The 21,353-nt window shown below is 51.2% G+C and overlaps 1 protein-coding gene across 10 annotated transcripts in view; it reads right to left on the reverse strand.

Moving 5' to 3' along the window:
• ACACB (acetyl-CoA carboxylase beta) overlaps positions 1-21,353 on the reverse strand; it is a 2,338,068-nt gene that overhangs the window by 38,124 nt on the left and 2,278,591 nt on the right. For all 10 annotated transcript variants that reach the window (XM_078667379.1, XM_078667377.1, XM_078667383.1 and 7 more), the window contains one exon: positions 10,706-10,845. In XM_078667379.1, coding sequence (XP_078523505.1) covers positions 10,706-10,845 — 140 coding nt within the window. The remainder of the gene's footprint in view (positions 1-10,705; positions 10,846-21,353) is intronic.

The raw sequence follows: 21,353 nt of genomic DNA on the forward strand, positions 1-21,353 counted from the left end.
ATCCGGCCACTGTGTGGCCTCTAAGAACCCCAGAGGACAGCCAGCCCTTCACTAATCTCCTAGGAACTCCCTTGGAGTAGAGGAGCTACTCCCTTGCAGCCTGCAGGCACAGCACCGCCGACTCAGGGTCTACCGACTTGCCACTCCCTGGTCTGACCGGTGCAGTAACTGACCAGGAATAGGTACTCATGCTCTGGAAGGTCAAACATGTCCCCCCACAGAGTGTGTAGGCACCAGGACCAACCAAAGCCATGCAGCACCAATCCAAGGGGTACTGGACGCCCTGCAGCAAAGTCCAGTCAGGACTCCAACTGCCCAGGAAACAAGTACCCGTTGAGGGATGTCAGCACCATAATACCCACCCTGTGAGTGGCCCAGCAGTCCTGAAATCGCCTCTCCAAGTTGTTTGCTTCGACCGCGAGGACCACCTTAACACAGCAAGCCCAGCCACGTACCTGCTCTGTACATAGCCCGCCTGGCCTGAATAACGTCAAACTGGCGATACTCCCTCGTCCCCAATGCCCTTGTGACCCCAACCCATGTTTGGGAGCCCTTGGACTTGCATGCAGGTTCACTTGTGCAGGTTGTTTCTAGGTGGTCCCCCTTGGCCGTAACACACCAGCTACCAGCCTCACCAACACCCTTGCTCCCGGCACAAAACAGGCCAATCCCGACAAACTGCTTGTAATGTTTTGAACCTTGGCCCGTTACTATGTCGAACTCCTAAGGAGAAACCCTGAATCTAACTGTACTTACCTATATTGCATTTTCGATTATTTTTCCATTGGAATGTATTATGCGTAATAGTGCACAACTATAAAACCTTGATTTTTTCTTGTACGATTTATTGCAAAAGGAAGTATTTACCTTAGAACACAGTTCTTGGTTTTCAAACATATACAAAACAATTATATTTCTAATTTGGTGTTGGATTTATTCTTTAAGCGTGTGTCGCATTTATTGCCTGTTTAAGTACAACAACTGCTTAGCACTAACCTCTGTTAAGCCTAACTGTTCGCCCACACTACCACAAAAGAGAGCTTCAGCATTATCTACTTTAGCATCTGTCAACCACTTGGGGATCCAAAGGACTCTCTGCACAGTCTACTTCTTTTTAGTACATTATAGAGAGCCAGCTTCCTACACACCCTTCCTACACAGGCAAGTTCCCTTGTTGTTGGGACCAATGAGACTCCAGGTTCCACTGCATAACTCAAATATGCCACTAGGCATAGTTAACAAGCAGGTTGGAGCAGCCAAGAGACCAATACGCCTTAGAGCTCACCAAGTCCTGGGTCAGAGGTTGAAACATCAGGATCATAGCCAAAAAGTCCTGGAATCATGACTGAGAGAAGGCTCTGAACGTTACCATATCCAAGATGGCCCCAATGAAAGGGAACCTCTGCAAAGAAGTGATGTGAGACTTCCACATGTTGATTGTGAGCCTCAGGGATGTCAAATTTGCCGTCATCAGGAGGGGGACTATGACTGGCTGTGGTGAGCCTGCATTTAATAGCCGGTCATTGAGGTAGGACAAAATTGGTATCTTCAACATACGGCGATGTGCAGAGACCACTGCCATCACTTTTGTGAACACCCGAAGGGTGCTGGTACAGGGAGCACAGCAAATTTAAAATGCTACTGGAATACCTTGAACTGCAGGTAACATCTGTGGGACTGGAGGGAGGGAACGTGAAAATATGTGTCCTGCAGATCGAGGGATACTATTCCGTCACGCAGATACAAGGCAAATAGAATCCAGGCCATGGTGAGCATCTTCAATCTGTCCTTCCACAGGAGGGCATTCAGAGGGCGGAGATCTTAAAGAGGTTGAAAGCCGCTATCCTTCTTAGCATGAAGAAATAGTGGAATACCAACCAGTCCCTTTTTTCAAGACAGACACCTACTCCAATGCCCTTTGAGTGACAAATGAGTCTGCATCTCTTGCAACAAATAGGTTAGGTGTGCCTCTGAAAGCTACACTGATGTGGGTGGAAGCTGCAGTGGGTTGGAAACAAATGGAAGGGCTTTGCCCGACTGAATGATCTGGAGGACTCATCTGTCAGATATGGTCCTTTGCTACCCCTGGCGAAATTGTTAGACCTGGTCTACTACAGGTTGATTGTATGTCATTAATGACAAGCTAATGTGTCTTGAAGGTTGAGGCTGCAGGGTTGTGGGTCTGAGATAATCACTGTGTTCAATGACATGCCTGTTGTCTGTCCGAACCCCATCCCCGAAAGGACTGGGGTGCCTTATGCAGTGACAGGGAGTTCCAGGCGCTACCTGTGTCAACCTTCTAGCGTATCCTAGGTAGGGACAAAATTGCTGGGGAAGGCACCGGTTAGGCACCAAAAGCACCAAGGAACGGACGGTGGCTTTACTCTCCTTAAAACATTCCAAGGCTGAATATGCATGTAATATCTCTAGGAGTACATTATTCTTCACCTACACAGAATGGAGATTGTAGGACCAAAACCTTAGCTGCATGTCTAACAACCACAGCAAACAAAGCAATTTCCTCTGCTGATGGTCGGGGGAGGGAGAGGGGGGCTAGGGGGATTATTGGACTTAGCCCTTTTAGCAGCGTCATCCCTGAACTTATTGCCTTCCTCCTAGCCTTTTTTCTGACATGGTATTTATTGGTGGTTCTAGGACTCTGGGCACTTTAGCACTGCTGTCCAGTGTAAAGTGCCTGTGCTCCCTGTGGTAGACATGGTAAGATTGGTAAATTAAATATGCCAGATAGGTGTAGACCAATGTAACAAAAAGGGGTACTCCTAAATTAATTTCCTAAATTAGGGAGTGTAACTATGTGTGAATAAATCATTTAGGAAATGGATAACCAAGTGAACCTAAACATAAATGGACACACTGAACGACCAGAAATAAGAAAGGAATTATTTCAAATATATATATATATATTTGTATTATTTTTTATAAATTATGTTGTAAAAGGTTTTTTGTATGTTCACAATTATATAAACAAGGGAAAAAAATAACATACAATATTTAATCATAATAAGGAAACATCTATTTGTTTGCAAATGGCCTATACATCAAGAAACCAATATTCCTATGAATTGTTTGAAAGTCCAATCAATCAATCATTTAATTTGTAAAGCGCACTACTGTGGCGTCTGTGGCGGCGATGAGGGCGGTCTTGGTGCTGTGGTTGCTGCGGAATCCTAATTGGGAAGGGTCCAGGATGTTATTGTCTTCGAGGTGACGGGTGAGCTGGGTGTTAACTATCTTCTCGATGACCTTTGCTGGGAACGGAAGCAGGGAGATGGGTCGGAAGTTCTTGAGGTCGCTCAGATCCGCCTTGGGTTTCTTCAGTAGGGCGTTGATCTCTGCGTGCTTCCAGTTCTCAGGGAAGGTGGCGGTCTTGAAGGAGAAGTTGATGATTTTGTGCAGGTGGGGTGCCATGGAATTGATGGCTTTGTTGAAGATGTGGTGTGCGAGAGGGTCGGACGGGGATCCGGAGTGGATTGTGCCCATGGTCTTGATTGAGTCCTCGATGCTCAAGTTGGCCCAGGTTGTCAGGGTGTTGCGGGCGGTGGGGTGCGGTGGGTCCGGTGCGGCGAGGTCTGCAGGGGTCGTCCGGGATTTGAGACTGTCATGGATGTCGGTGATTTTCCGGTGAAAGAAGGTGGCGAAGGAGTTGCATAGGGCTTGCAATGGTGGGATGTCATTGGTGCTGGGGTTGGAGAGTTCCTTCACGATGGTGAAGAGCTCCTTGCTGCTGGGTGCGTTGTTGTCAAGGCGGGCTGTGAAGGAGGAACTTTTGGCGGTCCTGATGAGGTGGTGGTGGTTGCGGATGGCGTCTTTGTGGGCAGCGCAGCTGTCTGGCGTCTTGTCGCTGTGCCATATGTTCTACAATTTCCAGCAGGTGCGCTTTGAGTTAAAGAGTTCCGGGGTGTACCAGCTGACTCTTTTGCTGATGTCTCTGTTGGTGTTTTTTTTTCAGCGGGGCTATGGTGTTGGTGCAGTCGTTCATCAAGCGTTCGAGGGTGAGTGCACCATCATCGGGGTTGGTGGGGTTGGTCGGAGGGTTGAGTGCGAGGCTTGTCTGTAGTTGTTCTTCAGTGACTTTGCCCCAGCAGCGGCGGGGGGTCTGTAGGGTGCGGTGGTGTGTGAGGGGTTTTCGGAAGGAGAAGTGGATGCAGTGGTGGTCTGTCCAGGTGAGTTCGGAGGCGTGAACTAATCATACACACATATCCATTCACACATGGCCTAAGTTTATTTAACAAATATCAGAACATGTTGTTGTTGATAAAGAGCTTGGATGTGTGTGCCAACAATAGATGACCTATAACAATAGAGCAAATTGAATTAGACATAAGAAAAATAAACAGACATGGTCATGGCTATCATAATTCATGTCTACGCTCCTTTCGGCTCAACGCCTTCATCAGGTAGCCATGATGGTCAAAGAAAATGATCTGTGAAAGACAATAAATATAAACATGGTCTTAAAGAATAGTGGTCCTACTCAAATTCAAATACATTATTGAGAGATCAAAAGTTTTAAAAAATATGTCCCCAACAGATAACTAAAATTCTCTATGGAAAAGGAGAAAAAAGGGGACAGAGGAAGTTTAAGTGTGAAGATAAATTATGTGATGTAAAACTAGATAAACCACTCCCAACACCTTGTTTTGACATTTTTCAATGCTGTGAGGCTGCCCTCCCATAGGAATGCATTGGGGATTCCCTGCTAAGTGTATCAGTGGTAATTCCGGATATGAGCGGAGCAGTGTGGTCAAGTTTGGCATGTTTGGAATAGTATGACCCTGAATAGGTATGTGCCTGCCTAGGTGAATGCTGGCTCCGCCCCCCTGAGGTGTGTCTAAGGATTGAGCCCCCATCTGATAAAAGAGGGTGTGAGCACTGTACACAGAGTGCTCCAACACCCCCCACAACAAGTTGCGACTGGTTCCCCCAAGCCCTGTGCCAGGGCAGAACAAAGAAGAAATGTGTATATAAACTGGGGCTTTGACCCCATGTGTTGTGCTTCCTTGTAACTTGGGGGTGGGACTTGCTGCTGCTGGGTCCCAGGAGGAACTGCCACAAGGGACTGCCTCCCTGCTGGAGGGCCCAGTCTTTACCCTGGAACTGTATGGGCACAGCCCCTCGTGAGCACTACACCTTTATCGTTGTTGGATCCAGGACCGTAGGAGTGCTTGTGGCCTTGCAGTGCTGAGCTGCGACAACTTCAGTGGGAATCCAGACGTGGGGATTCCCCCGCATTTGTGAGTATTCCAAGGCAGGAGCCTATCCCGCATTTTGAGGGGAGCGGGAGCCCACCCTGCGTTTGCAAGTATGGAGTAGCGGGAGCCCACCCAGCGTTTGTGCGTCTGTTGGCGGGAGCCCACCCCGCACTTTGGTGAAGAGAAGAACCGCCGTAGCCCGATCCGGAAGCCAGGCAGCTGTGCCTGGTTGGGGGCGTGGCCAGCCGGCAGGAAGGAAGTCACTGGAAGCCAGGCATGGCATGCTGGGAGTAAGGCCAGGCCCGAGTGTGCCGGTGGGAGCCCCGTGTGAGGCAGAAGAATGGGAGCCTTGCGGGCTCCCTCTCCAGGAGTAGACGCCAGGTGGGACCCTACCCAGCACTGGCAAGCAGCCAAGAAGAGCCCCGGTGAGTGAGGAAGAAGTGGAGGAGCCCCGAGAAGAGAAGACCGATCAGAGCCCCGATGGCTCCCAGTGCCGAGCGTCCCCCGCGTTGGAGGAGACCGAGCCGCCAAGAAGAGCCCCGGTGAATGGGGCTCAAGTTGGGCACAGTTGGTGCCAGTGCAGAGTTCTTTTTGGGCCGAGTTGAGGCCCAGTGCAGGCGCACCGTTGCATAGGGGCATTGTTCCAGGAGTCCCCGAATTGGGCTCCAGAGGCACATTTCTGCCTCACAGCTGCATCACGAGCGCACATGCAGCTGCAACGTGGGGCAAATTGTTTTTAGAGTCCCAGTGGGGCCTCAGCAGACACAGTGGTGTCCAAGCAAATTTCCTCAGCTGCACCGTAGATGCGGGCAGCTGCAACGATGGGGGGCGTTTTTCTTTTCTTGAGAGTAAAGGAGTGAGATACACTCCTCCGCCCCAGCGTATTGTGCACCGTGTTTTCACTGCCAAGGCAGTCAAATGGGCCAGTGGAAGGTCCTGTGAGAGCCCTGACATTTTGGACAGAAGGCCAGAGGGTCAGTGTAGGTAGGGCTCAAGACCCTAATGTGATGCCTACGGCATAATGTGTTTAAGCTGATGATTTATGTCCCAGGTGTTGATGCCTAATGTTATACTACAGTGTTTATGCATAATGTGTTTATGCATAATGTGTTTTATGCCTAATGTGATGCAGACATAATGCGTTTATGTTGCAGGTGATATTGCTAAGTAGAGTATTTTACCAGTAGTCATTGGTTGCGTTTTACATGCGCTACTAGTGCTTTCTAAAGGTTCTGACAGTGGCATGATTGGCTCTGTCCTGTATATAATCCCATGTGAATTTCTACCTGGTGCCAGTTGACTGAGTGTATATTGTGTGATTATGATCCTAATGTGTTTTGGATAATACAAAGGCTATTTTTTATATAACCCTGGTGGAGTTTCTTTTGTGGTGTGCCTAGTGTGTTGCTGCTGTGAGTGTGTGTGTGTGTTGCGCAAATGCTTTACACATTGCCTCTGGGATAAGCCTGACTGCTCATGCCAAGCTTCCAAGGGGGTGAGCAGGGGTTATCTTCAGCATGTAACTCCCTTGCCCTGACTAGAGTGGTGGTTTCTGCCTGGCTTTGGCGCATGCCCTAGCCAACCAAAAATCCCATTTCTATTAGGGATCAACTCAGTCTGAAGGAAAATATCCAACCCACTGGTCTCTGGTTAGTCCACATAGAGATTGTTGTAATGATAATGAGAGACAAATCATCCCGATTATCTCCACTGTCATCTCAGAAGGACAGGGGACTGATCTTAATCAGAGCTCAAAAGTTAGTGGAGTACCTAAAGACCGCTCTATGGCAAAGGCAGTTTTCTAGCTGAATGTGGCTTCATGGGGAATGGGTGCGTCAAAGTGGATTCGGGACACAGCCTTGTCAATGCTGAGACAAGTTTGGCTCGGAGAAGTACATCAGGATGAGTAAAGGATTTTTCTCTGACACTGAAGTATAAGAGACCAACGAAGATTTTGGGATCAGAGTGGAAGTCGGAACCAAAGCCAATGTAGAACCCTAAGCTGGTTCAAGAGACACAGATTGAGCCAAAGATGGATCCCACCAGCTATAACCCAACTGGAGGCCTATGCGGATCCTTGGGGTACATGCTCCTGCATGATGAACACCCCCGGACGTCGTGGTCCGACGAGAGACACCTCAAACCGTCATCATGAGGGTCAGTAATAAACATCTGACCCCCACATTCCTTGCAGGGCTTGAATCTGGATTTCCTCTGAGTAGCCATGGTCACTGCTACAAAGAGCCGAAAACTTGCAACAAAGAGACTCCCAGAAATGGAGAGCCCTTAAAAAAAAACGTAACAGGTCAATGGTGCAGAAAAAAGGGAACTGACGCAGCACGCCGATGAGGTCTACTTATGGCTCCGATGACGTCGGGCGGAGTTGCGTGTACAGCCGTTTCATTGTGATGTCCTTGTCGACGTGGGAGAACTACAAAGAGAAGTTTCTGTGGAATGCTGTACATGGGGATAATTCAAAAAGTGAGGAATCCACAGGCAGATGTATCCATCAAAATTTTCCTTTTGGAGGATTTCATAAAGATGCCGCTGGAGAAGAAGACAAAGGAGTCCGGTGGAACCCAAAGGTGGATTTGGGATGACTGGTACCTGCTAGCAGAGGGGACGGAGTCTTTGCCACTCATGAGAGACCAGGAGGCACAGAAGACGAAGGCCCACCGCTGTTGGAGATGCAGGAGAGGTTAACTGTGCCCTTGAAGATGCAGCTGTGGGGACCAGGCGACACTGTGGAAGACCAAGAGCCATTCACGGGCTGTCCCACGTCAGGTGTCGAGAGCCAGGAGTCAGTGTCCTGCAGGAGCACCAACAAGCCATGGCAGCAGCCAACAACGTAGTCATCGAAAAAGTTGCAGTGTCGGGACCAGCAAGGTCCAGGTGGCTTATTACGTGCAGGTAAGTCAGAGTAGGCCCCTAGAAAGTAGGGGAGCCCACTGGAGCCAAAGAAGACCCTCAAAAGGACCCATGGGCAGATGGTACAGGAGTTGCAAGAGGACCTCCAGCAGCTCTCCAATGAAGAAGGCCCACGGTGGAGAGGAAGTGGTGAGGGTGAGGATCTTGGCTGGAGGAGTTGCTTGAGGTTGGAGCTTCTCAGAGGCCGAAGATCTCTGGAGGGGAGAGTCAACAAGTCTTGCAACAGCAAGTCGACACGGTGCACATGGGGTTCTGTTCTAACGATTCTGACGAGGTATACTGGCCTCAAACTCGTCATTAAGACTGTGCAGGCCAATAGGGAGTTCCAGAACCACCACCTGTTTTGCTGAGCCTTTAGGATTCCGTGGGAGCCAACGATCACCAGACAAGTCAGTTGCATTGGGGTGCCTTCAGATGCAGGGGAGTGACTCCTTCACTCCAAGGGAGATTCCTTCAAATGTCTTGGATTTCCACAGGCCTGGTGAAGAACCTGTATGGAGCACGGGCACAGATGTTGCAGAAGACCAGCAGGACGACTAGACCAGGAGCAGCAGGAATCTTCCTCGATGCAGTCCCGGGTCCCAAAGCGAAGACAAGCAAAATCCAGAGTGTCCAGATAGTCGAAGTTGAAGTTGTATGTGATCTGAATCTTGTCCACGACGAATCTAGGGACCCAACCACAGGTAAGCCCTTAAGTACCCTTAGGGAAGGGTTGGGACGATTCAGGGGTACTTCCTAGAGGAGGGGCTGGACAGTTGGGAGATACTCTCATGTCCTTTGTCCAGTTTCGCGCCAGAGTAGGAGCCAAGGGCTCCCTGAAGTGGTTTGAACTGGAGTATGCAAGAAGGGTACCAAATGTGCCCTACAAGCAGTCTCAGTGGCGCTGGCGAGTGCCCCCACCCTGTCCCAATACACTAAACCCTGTTTGTGAGGTGGTACACCTCCCTGTGGCAGGTTAAATATTGTTCTGCCTTCCCCCGCTCGAGCTTGGCTCAGCAGCAGGAGGGCAGAATCGTGTCTCTGGCCGGCAGCAGCCCTAGCTTGCTGTCCGATTCTGAAAGACTGGTACCTGGAGAACTGAGGATCTCCTGAAGGAGCTTTACAGTGTATGGAATCATACCTCCCACACTTTTTGATACCAAACATGACAGGGTTTGTTACAGCCAATTTAGAGCTGGTCATTGCGTAATGAAGCATGGCAACTCTATATGTTGTAATTCTGATGCACCTACAACTTAGGATAATGGACTGCGAAGGTTGTAGGGGTGCCCCACTCATGCAGGGGCACACTCACACTTAGAACCAAACATCCTGCCTTCAGGATTGAAAGGCCTGCCTTAGGGGTGACTTATAGGTTTTAAGTGCAATGACCTCCGATATAAGGAAACTTATATCTGTCGCAAGTGTTGCTAGCACCAGCTTACACAGGCTGCAACGGCAGGCCTGTAACCACAATATGAGTGGTCTCTCATGGGTGGCGTAATACATGCTTCAGCCCATGGGAAACCCCTGGTGTACCTATGCCCAGGGTACTTCAGTACCATCTACTAGGGACTTATCAGGGTACACTAGTAGCCCATCTGGCGTGTAGCAAATTACTCACCATGTCCAATTTAGGGGAGAAGCACAGAGACTGGTGTCCTGATTAGCAGCATCCCAGTCAGATTAGTCAGAAAACATAATGACACCAACAAAAAGTAGGGGTGACCATGAAAGCATATCCTACTTTTCTCCAGTACTACAAAATGCAATTGGGGAATAGGCTCCAAAGTATTGCCGGAGAGTCAACTGGATTTCCTTGACAGCAAAGGAGCAAAACAAGTAGCAGAAATACCACTTGGAAGAAGGGACAACCTTGCCTAGTTTTGCTCTTTGCTTCCCTGTCCTCAGGTAGTGATAAACTCATTTTAATTCTTGAAAGGAAAGTGGTGTACAATAGTATGATACTTTTAATTACACTGGCATGATAATTGAGCTATTCTAGCACAAGAGGCATACATTCCAAGCGTACTTAGTCGAACAAGCAAAGTAGTCAAATTAGGTCCGCTTACCACCCAAGAAAAAGCTCTCAAACTATGGGCCTGATTTAGAGTTTAGCGGATGGATTGCTCCGTCACAAACGTGAGGGCTATCCCGTCCGCCGTATTACAAGTGCCATTGGATATAATGGACTCGTAATATGTCTGGCGGGATATCCATCACATTTGTGACGGATTAACCCAGTCCGCCCAACTCTCAATCAGGCCCGTAATCTTATTTTTAGCTAGAACGAACTTGGATTGATATTTGTGAATTAGCCTATACAAGCACCTCTCAATAAATACTTGACAAATTATATTATTCTTCAAGCGAAGCATGGACTACAACTGTTCCTTTAAGGTAAGAACAAAGTGTTGCTTTAATACTTAATAATGATAACATCTGGGCAAGCAACATGATTTGTAAGCAATAGTGATAACTATGGTCACTAAAATTAATTCAGATTAAGGGTACACTGCTAAGGAATTAGACGTGAGTATGTTTTTCAAGACAAACACTTTTAAGTGACTGAATTGTATACTTACCTTCTGATGTGCTTCAGTGCATAATCTCGCTTCAAATATTTAATGTTTTCTCTTATAGCAGAGCGTGTGCCATCCTCTTCTTGTAAGTGTTTCTCAAGCCACTCGACTACCACTTGATTGTTATTGTCCCAAAGATAAGCCTAGTTAAAAAGACAAAACTACTGATTACCAAGTTAAACACAAGTCATATTTAAAGCAAACTGTTTCTATCTATAAATATCATAGCCTAAGATCCAAAAGTGGCATTTCTATAGTAGCAAATATAGCTAGAGCAAATTATTTTCTTGTTTCTTCCCTGAAACGTCTATGGAAAACTCATCTATCTTAACCCCTTCAGCGCTAATGACAAGGGTAACTCGTCATGGACTTTCCATTGATTTCAATGGAAAGTCAATGGGAAGATGAGGGAGTACCTTAGCAGCCAAGTGGTTAAGGAGGAACATGAAGGAAACTATCAAAGCAGGATGTATCTACAGCCGAAAAATGGAAGTACAGTGGATAAACGTGACATCATACTTTGAATGTAGAAAAATATGAATCTCCAGGAAAACAAACAAAGAGCTTAATGTACTTAACTTCATGTATTTTAATTTTCTTAAGGTGTCTGTGAGCACCATATGGTCGAGGTTGTTTTACTGGTGCTGCGCAATGACTAAAGCGAGGACTTCATAGAATATACTTGCTGCTGCCATAACCATTTCCCAGATATATCCTATTAGCGGTACAAGAACATTCTAAGGTATCTGCGACGACAGTGGCAAAATAAAATGGTGTGCTAACATAATACATGCTGAACCATCATATTCCTGAACAATGCCTCCACCGAAACATCAGAATAAAAATAATAATGCTTCATAAATATACAGATAAGTTGGTGCCTAACCATCTTCAGCACGGAAATGCCAATCAAAAGGCAGCTGCTATTTCTTTGGTAGAATAAACAATATTTCCATCAGACCAAGCCTTATTTGCTGCTTCACAACAAACAGAAATGCAATTGACTAGCCGCAAGGACATCCTGCTAAAAACATATCTGCTAGAAAAACTTCTAACACCAACCAATGGCTAGCAGAGCAAGAAGAACAAGTTACTTACCTTCATTTACATCTTTCTGGTAGGGACTACCTAACCGCAGATTGTTTTCCCCCCCAGGAGCCAGACTGGATCCTGAAACTTCTGATTGCAATTCCCTTACTCGTCAGTAGATAGAGCCATTCTCCTCTGGATGTGACGTCGGAGCCAATATATCTGTACCACCTCTCCACAGTCAATTTCCATCTGATCTTTGTCTGTACCTTTAGCCGTGGAGCTCATTGAAATTGGGATATGCCAGCGCGCAGATCTGTAAATTGGCAAATGTTCAGAACTGGACAACGTGCACCAGCGCAATGGTAGCAGCATTTGCTGTGGTGGAATAAGGGTGCAAGTCTTTTGGAGGCAGGCCCATAGTGGATCTTAATACATAAAACAGTCCATAGACTGCTTTGCCCTTCTTTGCTCCAGAGAAACCAACAAAAAGTTGGTTGACCAGTCGGTGGTCTTTGGTTCGATCTATGTAGAAGATAATGGCCCTCTTCAGGTCCAGGCGGTGGAGCCGTTCCTCCTCCTTGAAGGGGGAGGCGAAGCTCAGAAAGCCAGCAAGGTGATGCACAGCCCTACATGTAAGGGAGTCACTACCTTCAACAGGAATGTGCCTTTATCCAGAGGACGAGTTTGTACCGAAAGAAGAATGTGTATGGTTACTGTAATGTTCAGGCCTAGAGTTCGCTCACTTGCCGGGCAGATGTTACGGCAATGGAAAACACCATTTTGATGGTCAGTTGGCCTACAGAACAACAGTGCATCAGTTCAAATAGTGTGGCATCTCTGAAGGTGCTGGCAGAAACACTGAGATCAGTCCTTTCAAAAAATGTATCACAACAGAAAACTTGAAGAGGAATAACTGATCTGGCACTCGTAAGAAGGCTGAGAGAAAACCTTCAAATGTAGCCAATGCAAGGCCTTTCTGGGCCAGGGAAAGACAAAATAGTAAAAAGTGAGACAACTTTGCATTCAGGGGTTTGCTGTCATGAGAGAACACTAGACAACTAACTTCGGCCAGTGTCCTGTGTATACACGTATGGTGGAAGGAAGCCTTGCTGTCAATATGGCATCAACCATTTTGGGAAAGAGATCAAAAGCCATCAGCTGTCACAGTTCAACCTCCAAGTATGGAGGTGTACGTTGCACAGGTTCAGGTGCAGGACTGCTGTTGTGACAGGAGGACCTCTCAAAGAGACAGCTGGAGTGGAGGACATGTGCTCATGGCCAGAAGTTCCAGGTACCACACTCTACTCACCCAGTCCAGGGCAACTAGGATGACTTGTGTTCGGTCTTTCTTGATCTTTTTTAGTGCTCTAGGCAGTACAGGTAGGGGTAAAGGACTCGCCTTATCTGGTAGAGATATGATCTAGCCTCAGATTCCCTACTGTTAAATTTCCCAGGCATCAGACTGGATCCGGATGATTTTTCTTCAAGCAATACTCTTGGTGGTGTCGTTTGGCTCTGGGGAGGGGGGGGGGGGTGGGAGCATCGTCATCTCTGCAATTGTGATGTTTGTGTCATCTATTTAGGCGCCACCTCAGTGCACTGCCGTCAGTTACTTTTCAAGACTTTCCAGTCCCCGAGTGCAAAGCGATGAAGTGCACTGTGAGTTTCCGAACACCTAGGGTCCTGAAAGGGAGCAACCCTGACTCTAAAAATCTGTCTGCAGTGTGGGGAGGAGGGGTGGATCGGTAAGGAATCTTCAGCTAGATCTTGTCTCTCCCAGATAAGGTGTTATTGAACAAGTTACTTACCTTCGGTAACGATATATCTGTAAGAAACAGTAGTTAGTATTAGATTCCTTACCTTAGAATATCCCCAGGCGTCAGTCTGGATCCGGAAACTTTTGCGTAGCAGTACCCCTGCGCGTCGGTAGGCGTCGTCTGCAGGCGTCCCCTGCGGCTCCGCGTCGTCGGCGTCGTGCGCCGTGATGACGTCGCTGGAGTATATAGACGCCGCCTCCGCGCGCTGACGTCAGTTCTTTGCACACAGCTTTTCCGCGCCAGAACACGCAGAGCCATGTGAGAACCAACACTGGTGCCATTTGAAACTAGGGCCCTGAAAGGGATGTCCTTAACCCTAGGTATCAGTTCGCAGAACGGGGAGGACGGGTGGGGCGGTAAGGAATCTAATACTAACTACTGTTTCTTACAGATATATCGTTACCGAAGGTAAGTAACTTGTTCATCTGAAAGAAACAGGTTAGTATTAGATTCCTTACCTTAGAATAGATACCCCAGCAATACCAACCCCGGTGGTGGGTCTGCGAACCAATACAACCTACACCAGAAAGTCCTGGAGGACCGAACGGCCAAAGAAGCCATCCCTCCGGACTTGACTGTCCAGGCAGTAGTGCCTCGCAAAGGTGTGCAGCGAGGCCCACGTAGCCGCCTGGCAAATGTCCTGCAAAGGGACTCCCCGGCCCAGGGCAGTAGTAGCCGCCGTAGCCCGAGTGGAATGGGCCCTCAGCCCAACAGGAGGCTCCTTCCGAGCCAAAGAGTAGCATGCTTTGATGCACAGGACGACCCACCGAGAGATGGTCCGTTTCTGTACCGCCCTTCCCTTCTTCTCACCCACGTAGCCAACAAACAGTTGGTCATCCACCCGGAACTGGCGTGTGCGATCCATATAGAATGAAAGCGCACGTTTTGGGTCCAGACGATGGAGCCGCTCTTCATCCTTTGAAGGATGCGGAGGCGGGAAGAAGGAGGGCAAGGTGATGGACTGCCCAATGTGAAAAGCAGAGACTACCTTGGGCAGGAAAGAAGGTCTAGTCCGAAGAACCACCTTATCAGGATGAACAGACAAGAAAGGAGGTTGAATAGAAAGAGCCTGGAGCTCACTCACTCTCCTGGCAGAGGTGATGGCTACCAGGAAGGCCGTCTTTAAGGTGAGAAGACAGAGAGGACAGGAATGAAGGGGCTCAAAGGGAGCGCACATCAGGAAAGTCAAAACCAAGTTCAAGTCCCACTGAGGCATCACGAACGGAGTTGGAGGATACATGTGCGTGATGCCCTTCAAGAATCTTAACACAATAGGGGACTTGAACAAAGATGGCTGATCAGGTAGCCTCAAGAAGGCGGAAAGGGCAGAAAGATAGCCCTTGATAGTGCCCAGAGCAGAGCCCTGCTGGGCAAGGGAAAGGAGGAAGAGGAGAACCTCAGACAGAGGGGCAGAAAGGGGATCCACAGCCTTTGCTGTGCACCATGCCACAAATCTGTTCCACCGGCAGGCGTATACCGACTTTGTGGAGGGACGCCTGGCTGCCAGAATAACATCACAGACTTCAGGAGGCAAGTCAAATGGCCTCAACTGTCGCCGCTCAATCTCCACGCATGGAGGTGGAGACTGGACAGGTTCGGGTGGAGGACCGTCCCCTGCTGCTGCGACAGAAGGTCCTCCTGAAGGGGCAGGCGGATCGAGGGACCGACTGTCATGCTGAGTAGCTCGGGATACCAGTATCTTCGAGCCCAGTCCGGAGCCACAAGGATAACTTGGGCCCGGTCGCGCCTGATCTTCTTCAGCACTCTGGGCAGAAGTGGTATAGGCGGAAAGGCGTACAACAGACCGCAACTCCACTCGCGCCGAAAGGCGTCGCCGAGCGAGTGCCGTCCTGGAAACTCCAACGCGCAGAACTGATGACATTGCGCGTTCTCTTCTGTGGCGAATAGATCTAACCAAGGCTCTCCCCATTGCTGAAAGAGGCCTCTCGCCACATCCGAGTTCAGACGCCATTCGTGATCCACCGAGCACCGACGGCTGAGTTCGTCCGCCCTGGCGTTCAGAGAACCTGCCAGGTGTTGAACCGTCAGAGTCACGCCCTGACGTTCCAGCCATTGCCAGAGGCGCAGAGCCTCTTGGCAAAGGGTCCACGACCCCACACCGCCCTGTTTGTTGCAGTACCACATGGCGGTGGTGTTGTCCGTGAACACCTGCACTACACTCCCGTCGACAAAGGGGAGGAATGCCTTCAGTGCTAGGCGGATCGCCCGCAGCTCCAACATGTTGATATGGAGCCGGGACTCCGCCGGAGACCAGAGGCCTCTGATCTCCGCCTCTCCCAAGTGGCCACCCCAGCCTTGGAGGGACGCGTCCGTCACAACCACGTGCTCCGGTTGGGGAAGGGAGAGGGATCTGCCCCTGACCCAATCGCGGTCCGTAAGCCACCACTGCAACTGTCTCGCAGTGCCCTCCGAGATCAGGACATGGTCGGATAGGTTGCCCTGATGCTGGGCCCACTGAAACTTCAGGTCCCACTGCAGAGCCCGCATCCGCCATCTGGCGTGATGCACCAGAAGGATGCAGGAGGCCATCAGCCCCAGAAGCCGCAGCGTCAACCTGACCGAAACCCGGGATAACGGCTGAAAGATGGGAATCAGAGCCTGAATATCCCGGACCCGCCGTTCCGGAGGATAAACCCGAAACTGCGCCGAGTCGAGAACCGCTCCGATGAAAAGGAGCTTTTGAGAGGGACACAGGTGTGATTTCGGCACATTGATGGAAAACCCCAGCTCGTGCAGGAGGTCTGCCGTCATCTGAAGGTGGTGGACGACTGTCTGGGGCGAGCCCGCCTTCAACAGCCAGTCGTCGAGGTAGGGGAAGACTGAAACCCCTAACCGGCGCAGATGAGCTGCGACCACCGCCATCACTTTCGTGAACACCCGTGGGGCGCTGGTAAGGCCGAATGGGAGCACGATAAACTGAAAGTGCTCGTGGCCTACCGTGAACCGCAGGTAACGCCGGTGGGCCGGCAGGACGGGGATGTGAAAGTACGCATCCTGCAAGTCCAACGCTACCATCCAGTCTTGTGGGTCTAGAGCAGCCAAGACCTGAGCCAAAGTCAACATCTTGAACTTCTCCTTCCGGAGGAAGCCGTTGACGTTCCGTAGATCCAAGATAGGACGCAGGCCTCCCTTGTCCTTCTTGGGTACCAGAAAGTAGTGGGAGTAGCAACCACACCCTACTTCTGGCCCAGGAACGCGCTCGATGGCCCCCTTGGCCAAGAGGGCCGTAACTTCCTCCTGCAGAAGTGTCAAGTGGTCCCCCGACACACGGTGGTTCTGCGGTGGCATGGCTGGAGGAGTGGACTCGAAGGGGAGGGCATAGCCCCTTCGGACAAGCTGCAGCACCCACCTGTCCGATGTTATCGCGCGCCAGCGGGAGTGGTGATGGCGAACCCTGCCACCCACTGGCGTCACGTGAGCCCGAAAGCTCGGACTAGGAAGGCTTGGATGCCGCAGCGGAGGGAGGCGTGGACTGACCACGACGCTGGCCTCTACCGCCACCACGGCGGAAACCACGGGCGCCACCGCGCTGGGGAGCGCTCTGCGCCGCGTGGCTGGCAGCACGTGTGGGACCTCCCCTCCCTTGGCCACGAAAGGGCCGAAACGAACCCGTCTGCTGGCGCTGGGTCGAAAGACCCAAGGACTTGGCCGTGACCCTGGAGTCCTTGAAGCGCTCCAGCGCGTGGTCCGCTTTGTCACCAAATAGGCGACTGCCATCAAATGGCATGTCCATTAGTGTATTTTGGACGTCTGGTGAGAAGTTGGCAGATCTCAGCCAGGCATGGCGACGAATCGCCACCGTAGTGGACATGGCCCGTCCCAGTGAGTCCGTGGTGTCCAGACCACAACGGATCGAGTACCGCGCCGCATCCCGGCCTTCAACAAAGGCCCGGGTGAGCTTGTCCCGCACTTCCTGGGGGCATTGCGGCAAACACTCCTCGACCGTATCCCACAGGGAGTGGGTGTAGCGGCCCAAGAGGCACGCGGTGTTACAAGACCGCAGTCCAGCGCTCAAAGAGGAAAACACTTTTTTTCCAAATTGGTCGTACCTCTTTGATTCCCGGTCGGGCGGAGCCGACGGAAATGCGGACTGTGAAGTGGAGGCCTGGATCACCAGACTCTCCGGGGAGGGATGGGTGGACAGGAAGGCAGGGTCGTCCGAGCAGGGACGGTGACGCCTGGCAACGTTCCGGTCAACCGGCGCACCAGAAGCGGGCCTGGACCAGGTGCCCAGAAGGACATCCGTCAGGGCCTCATTAAACGGCAGCAGAGGCTCCTGGGGGCATGACTGCGGTTTAAAAACTTCCGTCAGAATATTCGGTTTGACCTTCGCGACGGGAAGCTCAAGGTGTAAGGCCTTGGCAGCCCTCATCAGGACCACCGAATAGGCAGCACCCGCCTCGGACGCCACAGGGGACGGAGAGACAAACCCAGGGTTGGGCGACTCGTCCAGGCCACTGGCATCACCCAGATCACCTACCCAGTCCACATCGTACTGGCAGGCACGGGATAGAGGGTCCTCAGACCCCTCCCAACCCTCTCCATACTCCTCCTCGTCATACCCATATTCTGGGTCGACGATATAGACATCGGGGTCAACGGGCCCCATCGGCGTCGGGTCCGGCGTCGGCCGACGCCGGTCCGGCTCCGAGTCCAGAGTCGGGGAGGAAAGGGGGGTGGCGCCGCGCGGCGTCGGTGCCGGGGACCCGACGCCGGCCGGAGCCGACGGCGGAGTCGCTGCACCACGCGGGGGCGGTACCACGGGTTGGCCCACAGGAACCGACGCCGGAGAGGCCGGGAGACCAGCCGGCGACGAACCAGAGGGAACCAGCGGCGCCGGGGCCGGAGCCACCGGCGGCGCCGGGGCAGGAGCACCCGAACCGCTCGGGCCCCCAGACGGGACCGACGGGCCCGCAGGCGCCGAAGGCCCCGCCGGAGAAGACCTCGCCCTCATAGCAATGAGGAAGGCCTCGATCTCCTCACGCGACGCGCCTTCCCCAGGGACCGACAGGTGTGGGGTAGACGGCGTCGGCGACCCATGCGGGACCGCGGGGGTGGGGTCACCCGAGCCCCCGGCCGCAGCACGCGGGCGTCGGGGGGAGTCGGGGGTGCGATGGCGACGCCCCGACTTCTTGTGCTTACCTGACGAGCCGGAGGAATGGTGGCGACTCCCGGAGCGCCCATGGCGGCTCCGCGACCGTTCCCTCGACCGTTCCCTCGACCTCCGACCGGACCGGGACCGCTCTCGACGCGGGGCCGACAACCGGAGCTCGAGAAGCTTGCGGGACCGCTCCCGCCTAGCTTTTCCAGTCAAGGCCCGACAGTCGACGCAGGACTCCACGTCGTGGTCCGCGCCCAGACACCGGAGGCAGAGTCGATGGTGGTCGGTGACCGACATCATGCGGTCGCACTCGTCACAACTCTTGAAACCGGGCATCCTACCGGCACCGTAAAGATCAATCAGTTAACAAAAAACTTGGTCAAAGACCGGAGTACTGCTCTTCGGATCTGCGCTAACTGGCGCGGAAAAAAGAAGAACTGACGTCAGCGCGCGGAGGCGGCGTCTATATACTCCAGCGACGTCATCACGGCGCACGACGCCGACGACGCGGAGCCGCAGGGGACGCCTGCAGACGACGCCTACCGACGCGCAGGGGTACTGCTACGCAAAAGTTTCCGGATCCAGACTGACGCCTGGGGATATTCTAAGGTAAGGAATCTAATACTAACCTGTTTCTTTCAGATGAAGGTAAGTAACTTGTCCATCTGACAGACATCTAGCAACAGATTCTCTACCTTTAAACAGATACCCAAGCAATACCATTCCCAGAGGAGGGACTGCGGACAAAATTAGACCAGGAAGTCCTGGAGGACAGTGCAGCCAAAAAGTCTGTCCCTTCGGACTTGACTGTCCAGGCAGTAGTGTTTGCTAAACGTGTGCAGGGATGCCCACGTTGCAGCCTGACAAATGTAAAAGACTGGAATACCACAATGCAACACCGTGGTAGCAGCCTTAGCTTTAGTGAAACAAGCTCTTAAGCCTTCATGGGGCTGCTTCTTGGCCAGAGGGTAGAACATGTTGATGCAGATGATGACCCATCATGAGATAGCCCTCTTCTGCATCGCACAACCTTTCTTTGATCCAACTTACCCCATGAAGAGTTGTCGTCCACCTGGAACTCTTTGGTGCGGTCAAACTAGAACGACAATGCTCTTTTTGAGTCCAGTCGGTGGAGACACTCCTCCTCTTTAGAGGGATGAGGGGAGCAAAGAAGGTGGGCAACGTGATGGATTGACCCAGATGGAATGGGGTCAGAAACTTTGGTAAAAAGGAAGCCCTGTGTGAGACCCCTCTTTGACTGGAAAAGACATTAGATAGGGAGGCATGCAAAGTAACGCCTACAACTCACTCAGTCTCCGTGCAGATGTAATTGCCACTAAAAAGGCTGTTTTCATGGTCAACAGCCAGAGGGGACACATATGTAAAGGCTCGAAGGGAGCACAGATTAGGTAGGTGAGGACCAAATAAAGGTCCCACTGAAGCATAACAAATGGCGTGGGTGGAACAAAGTGAGACAGCCCTTTTAGAAACCTATGTACAATTGGAGACTGGGAGAGGGCTGGTCTGGCAGTCACAAAAAATCAGACAGAGCAGAGAGATAACCATTGAGAGTTCCCAAAGCAGAGCCCTGCAGGGCAAGGGTCAGTATGAATAAAAGGACTGTGGAAAGAGAAGCAGAAATAGGGTCAATAGACCTTTCTGTACAGTATAATACAATAGCAGGCATATACCGTCATAGTGGAGGGCCACCAAAATAGCGTTACATATCTCGGGACGAAGGTAAAAAGCCATCCACAGCTGCTGCACAGTCTCCACGCATCTAGGCGTAGAGTTGACAGGTTCTGGTGGAGAGCCCTGCCCTGATGCTGCGACAGAAGATCCTCTCGAAGGGGCAGCCTGATCGGTGGATCGATGCTCATCTTCAGACGCTCTGGATACCAGGCTCTCCTCGCCCACTCCGGACCCACAAGAATGACTTGGCCCCGGTCGCTACTTCCGAACCGTGGGCACAAGTGGTATGGGCAGAAAGGCGTACAGCAGGCCTGACCTCCACTCGCGACGAAATATGATGCTGAGCGATAGCCACCTTGGAAACTCCAGCGCGCATTATTTCAGACACTTCACATTCTCTACGGATACATCTAACCAAATTTCTCCCCACTAATGAAAGAGAGCTTGCGCTACCTCCGTCTGGAGACACTATTCATGATCCGCTAGGCATCGACGGCTGAGTTTGTCCTCAGAACCTGCCAGTTGTTGAACCACTAGGGTTACGCCCTGCTGTTTCAGCTAGGTATAGAGACGCAGGGCCTCTCGACAAAAGGTCCACAACCCCACCCCACCCCACCCTGCTTGTCGCAGTACCACATGGCGGTGGTGTTGTCCGTGAACACCTGCACCAGCTTCCCCTTGACTGAGGGAAGAAATGCTTATCGAACAAGTTACTTACCTTCGGTAACGATATATCTGTAAGACACATTTATTAGTTATGGATTCCTTAACTTAGAATTACCCCCAGGCATCAGACTGGATCTAGAGAATTTTTCTTCAGCAGTACCCCTGTGCGCCGGTAGGTGGCGTCGGTCGACTCTGCATTCGTCGTTGGCGCCATGATCGCCAGAATGATGTCACAGTATCTACTTAGATGCCGCCCCTGCGCGCTGAAGTCAGTTCTTTACACGACATTCCATGCAAGAAGCGCAGAGCCATGCAAGACACT

This window comes from Lissotriton helveticus, chromosome 11 (genome assembly GCF_964261635.1).
Source record: "Lissotriton helveticus chromosome 11, aLisHel1.1, whole genome shotgun sequence".
NCBI classification, from domain to species: domain Eukaryota; kingdom Metazoa; phylum Chordata; class Amphibia; order Caudata; family Salamandridae; genus Lissotriton; species Lissotriton helveticus.